At 36.5% G+C, this 12,979-nt stretch overlaps 1 protein-coding gene across 3 annotated transcripts in view; it reads left to right on the top strand.

Annotated features, from left to right (window-relative positions):
* Nucleotides 1–12,973, top strand: part of SLF1 (SMC5-SMC6 complex localization factor 1) — a 65,052-nt gene extending 52,079 nt beyond the window's left edge. For all 3 annotated transcript variants that reach the window (XM_072416154.1, XM_072416153.1, XM_072416155.1), the window contains 4 exons: nucleotides 1,201–1,295; nucleotides 6,415–6,507; nucleotides 6,811–6,993; nucleotides 11,167–12,973. In XM_072416154.1, coding sequence (XP_072272255.1) covers nucleotides 1,201–1,295; nucleotides 6,415–6,507; nucleotides 6,811–6,993; nucleotides 11,167–11,645 — 850 coding nt within the window. In that variant the 3' untranslated portion in view covers nucleotides 11,646–12,973. The remainder of the gene's footprint in view (nucleotides 1–1,200; nucleotides 1,296–6,414; nucleotides 6,508–6,810; nucleotides 6,994–11,166) is intronic.
* The last annotated feature ends 6 nt before the right edge of the window (nucleotides 12,974–12,979 follow it).

Genomic DNA, 12,979 nt, shown 5'->3' with positions numbered 1-12,979 from the left:
ATATCCATTGATATTGATCAATGTCTTAAAGCTCTAGCCAGACAGAACCATATATGTGCCCCATATACACAATCACGTTGAAAAAATGTCACAGCAGTACAGAAAATAGAAGTCTTCATCTGGGCAGGGAGGCACCTCTGGCTGTTTGTGACATCTACAATTTTAGAGAGGAAAACTGGCAAGCAGAATATGTAGGTCACCAATAGGTGGATCCGGGAGAATCTACTCTTCAGCCAGAGATTTGTCAACAACCCTGTTGGTGGCTTGGTTGGTAATTCACAATAATCCAGTGGACGTTTGTGACCAGGATGAAGTATGGTCCAGAGCCAAGTTTTTTCACTGGTTATTTTGTTTCAAAGACCTTCTCTTCAATCAAAGGGTGACACACATAATTCATCTGGTACCACCTTCAGTGGCTTTGTGAGCCCTGAACTGGACTTTACAAAAAAATTTTTGTTGTCTCCTCTGAAGACTTTAGGACTTTTATGTTTATTGTGAAATAGCAATTCTTAGTAACAGTATTTTTGGCCATAATTGGCCAAAAATTGCTTTGTGCTTTATTTCATATGTTTTTCATGACGTCTGTACTCTTTTGTTAGCCACAAAGAGGTTCACTGGGAAAGAAATGTATTTTATTAGGACTGTATTCTTATACATTATTAATATACTGTGTAATATTATTTACTAATGTGTGTGTGTGTGTGTGTGTATATATATATATATATATATATATATTTATATATGTATACCGTATCTTTCGGACCATAAGACGCACTGGACCATAAGACGCACCAGTTTTTAGAGAAGGGAAATGAAGAAAAAAATATTCTGAAACAAATAGTGTCCTAAAATATTTTATGTGCATTAAAAACCAACAGCACAGTCATAAGGGGGGACGGGACAGCGGCTGGGGAGGATACCGGAGAGACGGCCCGGGCACAGAGGCTACATTTGGACCATAAGACGCAGGGACTTTTTCCCCCCACTTCTGGGGGGAAAAAAGTGCGTCTTATGGTCCGAAAAATACGGTATGTACAATGGCACATGACTACATTTCACTTCATTTAGAAATTTAGAAAAGAATTCGAAAAAAGTGTGCAAATCAGCTTGGCACAATAGATAGCTTAAATTGGTGTGTTTGCAGATATCCATTCTTTTGCCTATATTGCTCTTGTGTTCAATCATTTTTGTTTTCAACAGTATTGCATCAAAGTTGAGGAAGAGGACACAAGGAAGTGTGGATCCAAAAGTACCACATGTTAACAAACTACAATCCAACTGCCAAAACAGCAAAGGTAGATGCAGTTCTATATACATGATTTTTTATACGTTTATATTTAATCCAATATTCTGTAGTTAATTTTACCTCTTTTAAGTTCACTTAAAAAAAAATCCACCCTCCTTGCCTCCTTACCTAAAATATACCCTCCACCCTATGCTCAGGCCTCAAATCTTCTCTTGGCCTGCTCAGTAACTCCCAACATATTTAAAGCCATGGCCTGAAGACGAGAAGATTCCAGGTCTGACCATGCAAACATTGGAGGAGGCTGCTGCCATCATAAGGAGGTAAGTGAGTGGGGGTAGGTTTTCTTGGTTACAAGGCTAAGGAAGCGAAGTGGATTTTATTGTTTGTAAGGTGATCTAGTCATTTAAATATTTATTTTTTGTATACCAGGTGTGTTACTATCACTGTTTAACCCCCCAAAATAAGATTGTCTAGGAAGTAGATGGTGTGTGCATATTATTTTCTTCTTATATTGATTAAAATGTTTGGGGCACTACTTTTCCATTTCGGACCAGTTTTACAATATTGATTTATTTAGCCATTAAAAGAATTACTTCTGTACAATTTGTGTTTTGACCATACATCTGTTGTGCTACTGGTGTCGCCATCATCTGATTTGGTAGTATAATTCTGCAAGTCTGTTTCAGACCTAGACATTTTGTGAACAAAGGCTGAGTCTCGTTAGTTTGCACAAATTTCAGCATATGGACTGTTTTACTCCAGGCACTGAGCCCAGACTGCATCACCCTTGGCTTCAATTAAAACTGTATTTAAGCCCAAATATTTTACAATGAAGTCCTGGTATATTTGCTTCATCCGTCACACACAAGTTAGTAAAGAATGTACAGCAATACGTGTACCAGATTAGTGCAGGTTTTATATTGTGTAATAAATCTAAACAACATTTATATCCTAACCAAAAACTTTTTCATATATATCCTGAATAGAGTAGGAGAGAGGTAAAACTGCTGTAGTTTTGTTTTTGTCATTTTTTTCCCACCTCTGTCCCTTAATAGGGAGATTTCCCTTCCTGTCCTACTAAATCAACAGGAAGTAGCAGGATGTCTTTCCAATGTGAGAAAAATTCTATCAAATTACAGCATCGTGATTCATTTTAAAATACAGAACATTTCAAAGAACTTTCTAAGACATCACATCACACACAAGTGTAGTTCTTTTTTTAAAGCACAGGGCACAGGCAAGGCTTGTTGCCATATATATTGTTGTAGTTGGTTGGTAAAGAGTGTCCTTATGAATAGCAGCCTAGCCCACCAGCTCATGTGCTTTTCCTTGCCACATGTTTCCCCATTCCTGTACTAGCCACACTTTAAAATTTTAGATTTCCCTTACTTTACATTTCTGGTGACATTGGTGGTCACGACAATTAAAGAGTCTCCCTAACAATCAAAAAAAAAAACTGGCAAAGGGTGGTAAACCAGCACCAATTTATCCAAATGTAAACATTTTTCATAAGTTGCACTAAATGTAATATCAAAGATGTAAACATTTTCAATATATACATTTACTGTAGACTGAAAAATATGAAAAGAAACTTAAGATATTTCAGTATAAAAGTGCACAAGTGAATGTTTGTTTCTAAAACACATAAACAGGATTTACACGTATGTTTATATTTGCTGGAAACTTCTTTGCCAGTGATTAAAATGTAATCCTAGGGTAAATCTTCCAGCGGCATTGCACATCTGGGCTTCAGGCAATTCTAGGATGTTTAAGATCTTGGTTTCAGTGCAGTGAAGTTATGGCCACATGTTTGGGGTCACCATTCTTCTAGGTGAAGGTGAAACTTTACCATATGATTAGTTCTCTTGCCGATTGAAATATGTTTTCCTTTTAAAATTGCCCTGTGTTTGACTCCATCTATCCTGCCCTCAGTACTGACCTATATCTTAGTCCATGCCAGAAAAAAGCATTTCCATATTGTGAGACCACTACCAGCATCATGTGAAATGGTGTTCTCCTTAGTCACAAAAAATGCTGGCTTTTCACCACACACTGCTGTTGTGTAAACCAATGCTCACATCTAAATTGTACAGGTTTACCTTCATCAGACAGAGAGGTTTTTATTGTGTGCTATTTTTTCCCCCAAATGTTTTGCAAAATGGTACGGATATAGTGTATTCTTTTTCATGATGCTGCCTATTTACTTTTTTCTTTGAAAAAAGCTCTGGGCCTTTCAGACACAGGAGTATTTATTTTGTGAATCCTTGAAACTCATTCCTTTCAACCATGTAGATTGGGACAGCAAAATGTTTTAATGCTTACGCAGTCAATATTTCCTTGTTGTTTTGTAATTTGATGTTAGGTAGTAGTCGTTTTAGTAGTTATATTTCCTATTTGTGTAGATATATTTTTACGTCAAAAAAACAGGTAAGATTAATTACCAAGCATAGGGACTAGATAGATGTAAAGGATTATGTAGGTCCTACTGTGAATTTATAGTTTAGAAACTGAGGAGTCAACTAAATACAGTTCTTGAATGTATGTTTTCAGCCACATTTTTACAAGAATATGCCAATTAAAAGGAGTTTTCAGGGTCCCTTCATGGGGTAGTAATGCGAAGATTGCATTGATTACCTATATGACCACAATCTTTGTGTCACTTAGAGAGGACTGAATACATTTACAATCATGCAGTCAATACAGTCATGCTTTTTGTCTAAAACTATACATAAGAAAATTATGATTAATAATTATGTATATTTATTAAAATGTAAAAAATAAGTCACAGTTTTCGAAATCCAGCTAAAAGTAGCTGTATAAATCTCCTTGTCTTGAAAAAGTGCACATGGTGGTAAGGCAAAGTGAAAGAAATGCCTTTTGAGGTATATCTCAACCAGGGTTTCATGGTACACCAGAGTTCCTCCAGAAGTTGCTAGTGGTTCTGTGAGCAATGAGCAATTTGTGACACTCAGGTCAGTCTATCTGACACAAATAATATTTTTGGCTATTTTTTTTGGCTATTTTTATCTAAGGGTGACAGCATTTCCACTGTCTAATGTAAAAGACATTCTTCCTATTGACCATCACACTAATGTATTGTATACTGTGAATATAATAGTTGTAGTGGCGGTTCACTAATACCTAAAAGTTATTTCATGAGGTTCCCCCATGTTAAAAAGCTTCAGAAAGACTAAAGTAAACTGTTTACCCTTGGACTAAATGTGAAACTGCCACAGGTTGGCAGTGGACCCATTTTGTAAAGAATATAGTTGAAGTCATTCCACAGTCACATTTTTTTCACACATTGGTTGGTGCTTTAGCCACCATCACAAAAAATTGAATGCATAATGCTGACTGCTGTACGTAAACAAATTTGATATCCCTGTCTATCCCTAAAATAATTTACTGATAAAGTGCAAGCCTTAATTGGCAAATTGTATTTTCAGGTACTTTCCAGGTTTCCACCATGCCCATCAATGTGAATTCATCAAGCCAAAACTAATTGTATTCCCAGTGTGTTTATGATAAATAGTATGATGGATTTATCCACTTATATTTGTGGATCAGACTATAAATTACTTAAGTTTTGTAATATGCCCATACATTTATCCAAAGGGCATGCTGAGCATAATTGCTGTAAACATTCTGCCTTTTACCAAACCATGTACACATTATAGTGAACTTTAGTGGCTGCCGAAGAATTGGAAAATTCACATATTAGTGTTTAGTAAAATAAATTGTAAAAATCTAATTGGTAAATCTTTGGTACATTTTGAATGATTGCAATGGAATAAAATTAAAAAGTGCACAGTTCAACTTTATTTCTGGAAAGTCAAGAAAGGAGGGTCATTATTTTTAAGAACTACTGTGAGAAACACGCCAAGGCATTTTACTATCACTTCTTATGTGTGTTAATCATTTTCAGTGACTCCTATTCTGTTTGTGTGGTGCTGACCATTTTTACATGAATTATGGATTTCCAGCTAGGCCAAGCTACCTTCTGTAAATCTAATGTTAAATGGATTCAGTGATTTGCTTTATTATATATGATGGAAACTCAATTGAATCATTGTGGGCCACAATTCTGTGCTCCAGTTTTAAACCATGAAAGGAATTTCCACTTTATTTTTAGAAAAATGTATAATCTTTTCAAAATGGACTTCTTCAGACTTATCTACAAGCGGTCAGTCACATGGCCAAATTTGTAGGCAAGCCATCAGTAGCTAGGCACTTTTTGGAATGTCAGTTTGTGGAAAGCTCAGATATTGTGACCTTGCTTAATGTGGATATTGGCCAGGTTTGGCACCAGTATTTGCTTCCTTGTATGAAAGAAACCTAATTGTTCCCAATTTTACACATCTATGACTGGTTATATTGGACAACAACTCCCCTAACTTTTTTTTTTTTTTTTTTATAAAAATACACTCTGTATAAATGAAATCAATATAAAGTCAGCACACTCTGAACAACTGTCAAAATCAGATATAGGTGCAAATAATATATATATATATATATATATATATATATATATATATATATATATACTAAAACTGTAAGTGACATTTACGTTTAGTCTGCACAAGTTTAGATGCTGTCTGTGCTCAGCACATTATTCTCTCAGTGTCTCTGTAGTCAAGGCAGCTTACCGAGGAGCAGCAAACCATCTGCTAAAGGATTTGAAATTGTGAATTATCCTTTACTGTGCGGAGGCACTCGTGCTTGGCCAGGAACATTCATTTGAATTAAGCTATAAATGCAGTGTAAAAGGACGACTCGTGTAATGGAGGTTCATGAATAATTTTAAGGGAAGGGCAACTGCACACTCTAAACTTTTATTGCCTGAAAACCGAGTGTTTTTGGAGTTCACTGTTCATTTTGCGTTTTTATTGTAAGCCATAGAAGCTTTAAAAGTGAAAGGAGGGGGATTAGGCGAGATGATTCTCCTGCTAGGGATAGAGCAGAATAGTCTGACTGCTCTCTTTGCAATACATTACTAGGTTTGTGCAAAGTTTTCTTTTATTCCCAAGCAAACTTCAGATGATTGTTCTCTATAAATGCAGTTTGTGGTATTAGTAAAATCTTGGTGCACAGCTTGACGGGATAACTTCCAAGAACCCTGCTGTTAATGCTTACAGTCTTCAAATATTTTTCTCAATTTTCTTTGGTAGGAGAAACTGTTCTCCATAGAGTTTGCAGAAGCAATAATGTCAAGAAACTGACTGAATATCTCAGCCTTCCTGGGGTCAACATTAATTTAAAAGGTGAGATTATTTTAATGTTTATCTTCACTGAACTTTGCATATATTTCTCACAAAAAAAACAATTATGTAGTGACTTGGGTTGGCAGATCTCAGTTTTTAAGCTTGATACATTTGTTCCAATATTGACTCTGCCAATATTGATTTCTTTGCTCTTTCTCTTCATCATGCTTATGAGTCTTTAACACAGATAAAGCACACAGTGAAGCTCTGCCAAGTTGTTGTAGTTTTTTTTTCCCTCTACTCCGGGATGTGTACAGTGTTCTAGCTGGATTCTGTTTTAATTGTTGCTGATTTATAACTCAGACAATGCTGGCTGGACGCCTTTGCATGAAGCGTGTAACCATGGCAGCACAGAATGTGTCCGTGAAATTTTGCAGCGCTGCCCAGAAGTAGACCTGCTCAGTCATGTGGATGGTGTGACTCCCTTACATGATGCTCTACAAAACAGACACATTGATATTGGCAAAATGCTACTTCAGCATGGGGGTAAGCAAATTGAAACTTTTTTTTTTTTTTTTACAAATTCCTAAATCTGTTGTACTTTTGCTGTAGTGTACACTTTAGGATCCTCCATTTATATTTAAGTATTGCATAATTTAGGCTCTTTGTTTTCTCTTGTTGTTTATAAAAATATATATTTCAAAGTATTATTTTATATTGTAATGTTACACAAATGAATCAGAGACAAATACATGCATAGAAACTTTTGTTGTTTTTTTTTTTTTTTTAACTTTGCATAGTTTTGAAATGAGAAAGAGTTTGTATAAAGACTTGCTTTGCCATCGTGTTTTAAGATTTATTACATTTTAAATACCTAGCTATCATATTTGTGGTGTATTTGGCTTTATAATTTTCACAGATTTCCTTTGAACCAGCAAAAAACAATACATTAATCAATACAGGTCAATATATTTAAAGGTAACAATATATTTTAAACTAGGCGTGGAGTTAGAATAAATACAAGGACTACTATTATAACATAGAACGTAGGATTTATTGTTGTTTTTCTAGATTGTACATAAAATTGTAATTATGCATTTTAACCTAACATAAAACTATATATGCAGTGGGTCAGAATCCCCAATAGACTCCCATATGGTGAATTTTAGTGCATTTAAATCAACAGCTGGGGAATATTACATGTGTTTTGCAGGCTTCTTCTGCCCTCTAAAGGCCATTTAGTGACTTTATTGAAAAAATTAGATCAGTGGCTGTCTCTCTTGTTCCTCGTCATTCCTGCACCTTGTATATTTATCGAAGTGTGTTTGCCTCTCTCCAAGGTGTTTTATTTATCAACACAGGCATAGCTAGCCAATATCTGTATGCTGTGCAATCAGTCTAAGTGATACAGCAGCCAATATTAGATTAGACTTTACTCCAGCGTAGAAAACGGCTGAGCTCCTAAGATGTTTGGTAAGTTATGATCATCTCATCCTGTGGGAGGAGAACCACTCGAACTTGCATTTATCAAGTTCTTCACACACCAATGTTGGCAGCATGCAGGCTCATCTTTGGCTTTGTCACAGTCTGGGGTCTGGCCTGTAAAGTGATCTGACACCAGCGGGCAGTGAAGTGCAATATAAATGCAGGACTGGTTTCATTTGCTAGTTTCTGCAATGTTTGTTTGGTACTAGGTATTTTTGTGCAGTGGTTGTTATGCAGAATCAAGTTTGGGTAAAGCTTTTTTTAGCTGAGAAAGAACAAACAAAAACACAGCATTGCTTGTTGCTGCTTTTTTTGTATGATATAATTTAAAATTAACCCACACAATTCAAAGAATAACTTTTTAAAACAAAATGTTTAACCTTGCAGTTTGTCACCTTTCCCACTGCAAGGGTTAAGTGCTCAGTTTTTCTATTGAATGATAAATTAGAAAATAAATTTACCTTATACCTTATTCCTCACTCTGTCAGCAGATGGTGCTCTCCTCTGCTGCCTGAAATGTGGGCGGATCCTCAGCATCCTCTAATCCAAGGCAGGGCTGATGGTCCTGTATTGTGCAGGATGATATCAGAGCTGCAACTGGCTGGGTACCAAACAGAAGCTGCAAGAATAAGGTCCTATTAGGAGGTAGAAGCTACCAGGAAACATCACAATATTTTACCTTAAGGGCAGGTCCAGATCAGCCTCAGACCTACACAATACTGTGCAGCTTCCACCTTGTGGTTCTTGCTGGAACCAATGTCTGCAGATTTGACAGCTGGCAGCAGTGGGCGGTACTAGTACCCCTCACAGCTGCTCCTGTTCATTCCCTACATGGCTGCCACAGGAAGGCACTACTATCTAGCGCAGGCATGGGCATTGAGGATGTTTCTCTGCCCCTTTGCGTGTTCCGCGGCTCTGGCCGGTGCCTCCCCGAACAGGGTCAGGAGAAGGACCCTGCGGGGGAGCACACCGGCCAAAGGCGTGGAAGAAGTTATGTGACACAACCCGCCCACTCTCTCATCGCAGGCTCAGATCTACGATGGGAGAGTTGGCAGGGTTATGGCATTATGACGTCACGTTAAGGGTCGTCATAATGGCATAACACCGCCCACTCTACCATTGACCCAGGCCCCTCTGGCAAATTGTTTTTTCAGTTTGCCCACCCCTGATCTAGCGCCTACTAAATGCACCACAACCTCTCCACAGCTGTAAGCCTAACCTTACTTAGGTCAGCCAACATCTTCTTTGTTAATTACTTCATGAAATCTATGCCTCTACAGGCCCCTTTGCTGAGACTATATTATTCTATATAGGAGCTCATTGCACAGGTGTAGCTGGAGGTGTTTGCTTAATGATATAAAATAGCCAGGCCATGGCTGTCCTCCTTAGGTAAATAGGGTGCTAGCCTACTTACCTAGACCAGAAGGACTAGACTGTGGTTTAAATGTAATTTTAATAAAATTATATTTACCACAGCTGTACAGACAGGCACACATTTTAGAGCCCATTATTGGGTAGAACTTATTTACGTTCTCATTGGATTGCAGAAAATTTAAGAAACTACAGCACACAAAGAAAATTCAGACCAAAAAACAATATATATAAATGAGTGCCATTGTTGATTTCTGATTCCTGAAAAATGCTAGCCGCTTGTCATGCTGCTTTAGTTTCTTGAATTGATCCAGAGATCTGACTATACTTGTGGATTCACTTTCTGCATATTTTTTCAAAGTCACTGATATAAATACCAAAATCCTAGACAAATTATGCTGCCTTTATTTTTATAGCCATTGTCCAATACCATACACTGTAGAATTTTCTGAGATGGGTATTATATTGCGAAAACCTCTTCCTATTCCTACCCTAGTCTTGTCACATCTTAACCAGGTAATAAATATGACAGTGATGCAAACAAGTCACTATAGGCCTGTTATTTTATTCAAAAATAAAAAAAAACTTCAGAGACCAATGTCCCTATTGTAAAGTGAACTTGAAAGTACTTTTTTATTGTGTCTTTCACATTTTTTATTGCTCACTGTTCCATGTTCCTATGAAGGTAGTCTTTGATGAGACTGTCCTGCCATGGTAAATGTTATAAATAAGTCAATAAGACTTGTTTTTTCTAAATAACCTATTGAATAAATAGTATGAAAAACAGCAATAAGTTGAAAACAATCTGTATCTATACTGAATACTGTAAAGAAAGTTTATTATCTGCACCTAAAGGGAATCCGTACTAACAAGGTATGAAGCCTGAAATGGCAGAAATATTCTTCTGAAAGTTATAGCTTTGTGGCTGCTATGCATGGACTCAGAACAATCATACAAACAAGAACTTCTAAACATACCTAAGCCAAAGTTCATACATGACTACCACACAGCAAGCATTTTTAGAAAGTGATCAGCTGTATTTATTATTTTCTTTTAAGCCAAAGCATCATGGAAAGCAGTGGTAAATCAGCCATGGGTGTCTTTATAAAAGCAAGCAGTCCTGTTTGCTTAGATCATTTACAATTATTAGGCTGTTTCTGCTCCTCAAAAGGGAATATCGAGCCCCTCCTGCATCAACCTCAGAACATTTTTGACAATATTTTAATATCTATTTAAGCAAATCCTTCATTTCCCTATGCTGGAGAGTGAAGAATATGTAGTGGTGTGTATGGCCATCATACATTGGGCAAGGATCACAACAAGTCCCAATAATCCTTCAGTCATTTCCCATATTTCTCTGCTTGTCAGTCTCTTGGAGATCAGTAGCCAGCTTAATACTCCAAAGTTTTTAAAGTCTATTTTGTTTACCCTTTTACTTAGCTTTACTTTTTAACCAGTTTCAGACCATTGTAAACAAGGTATATAGGGCAATATGAAACTAGACCCAGCTATATGAAACAGTTAATGTAATTGAAACCGTCTATATAGACATCAGCTCACTAAACTCAGATTAGTGAAATATGCATTTTTGTTGATTGCTTTGAGTTACTGTTATGTACACATTGCTTGTAAGGTTCATGAATCCAGTGCCAGTTTTTTTTTTTTTTTTAACATTCAGTTTTCTTTTTTTGACCTTTAAGTGGGGTTTTATTCCCATAGACTTGTATGAGAATACAAACCTGTTTAAAGTGAACAAAAGCCCATTGACACTAACCGTAAATGTGAAGAACAGGGCAAAATGTGGGGGATGGTTATAATAAAAACAGACTTTTTTTTGTATTCATTGCAATCTTTTTTTTTCAGGGCCAACACTTTTGCAGCAGATTGATTATGTTGGACGATTTCCATTGGATTATGTCTATCCACCACAACTGAAAACTGAACTTTTTGATATCATCCAGGTGGAGGAAACCATTGAAGAGTTTCACAATAAGGCTGTTTTAAAATCCCAAGGCCACAAACTAGAGTTTGGTGCCTTTCTTCTCACACGAATGTTGTTAAATTTTATTTGTCTCTATGGTCTACCTTCCGATCTGAGTAGTGCTACCAAAATTTGCCCAAATTCAGCTTTTTTAGTCCGTTGTACGAAAAGAACACCTTTTTCATTCAGTGACTCTATATTAGACTGCTTTATTGGATCTGTAGCTACCATGCATAATTTGAGAGCTTTTTTGCAGTCTGTTCCAGAATCTTTGCTGAAAAACCCTGGTTTCAATGTGCAAATTGTGTTTACTATCCTACGCACCATGGCCTCTTGTTCATTGGTTTCTGCAAAGAAATAGTGTGACCAGATATCCAGTGTACAAGACTAAATCTGTTATTTGCACTAAGGATAAACTTACACTGCATTGCTGTCAATGCTCTGAACTAGCTTGCACTATACATGAGGGGATTTTGTTTTTGTTTTTTGTTTTCAAAAAGTGCCAACAACCCCTGTTTTGTAACTCAGCTATATATATATATATATATATATATATATATATATAATGGCAACATTCTTTTGATCATTGGGATGTTGCCTAAACTGACCTGAGAGGCAAATTCAATTATGATGGCTCAGAATTATATAAAGATATAGATAAATTCTAGTCTTATTCTTCTTTTACATATCAGATTCTGAAATTACCTAAGAGTTTTTTTGTTTTTTTGAGAGCTAATCTTTTTTCTATAAAACCAGTTGACCTGTCCTTTTTGGTAATGTGTTGTGTGCTGTGGTGTTACCTGACCTGGTTGATAATGTGTTTTATGGCATTGGTATTAGTATGTCCTAAAAAAAAACATTTATACTTGTTCAACCAGATTATACATTTACGAGAAACTCTGAGCAAATGGTCTACTACACACGTTACCAAATTTACCTGCCAAAACAGTAGTAGTTCTGTAAAGTCAGCCCTTTGATTTGTTTTATAATGAACAGCTAGATAGTTGATTTGCAGTTCGGTGTAACCTGTCTCTCAAATTGGGAGCTGACCTAGTGATCATGCTATCTACCAGGAGCATGTGTATCACAGAAAAGGCAAAATGACAAATTCTTTATGTAAAATATCATATATGTATATAGCTAGAGTTCGACACAAATTGATGTCAGACAGTAGAAAAGTCAACTCTCCCATAAAAATTATCTCTCAAAACCTCATACCATTTTGGACAAATACATTGACTTTTTGTTTTAAAAAGAACAAGTCTACATAAATCTTGCACCAAGCTTTTTTTTTTTTTTTTTTTACTTTAATGTACCAATTATGCCAGCATCCCGGATTTGCCTCTCCTACCTGCCAATTTTCTTCCTCCGATTCTGCAACTGCGGTGTTTTCTGTGTCCGCTCCATCACTTCTCTTGGCATCCTCACCCAGTCTTCCTGAATTATGGAGTTTTCAGCCATCTTCATTGGCAGAGTGATGTAACTCCTGTACATGGCATGGAAGTTACTTTTTGTGCCAAGACTGTGAAATAATTCCGACAGGCCGGGTTTTTGGGAAAAAACAGACTTCCCAGTCTCTTCTGACATGAAGAAAAGTCTACTACCTGTTAGCATTTTCTGACAAGAGAATATTGTGGCAATGTGAACTAATATTTGATAAAGCCATGATAATGTTGGTTAGAGTTCTGTAAATGT

This window comes from Pyxicephalus adspersus, chromosome 6, assembly GCF_032062135.1.
Source record: "Pyxicephalus adspersus chromosome 6, UCB_Pads_2.0, whole genome shotgun sequence".
NCBI classification, from domain to species: Eukaryota; Metazoa; Chordata; class Amphibia; order Anura; family Pyxicephalidae; genus Pyxicephalus; species Pyxicephalus adspersus.
The sequence above is the reverse complement of the archived record's forward strand: the minus strand, read 5'-3'. Positions and strand labels throughout refer to the sequence as shown.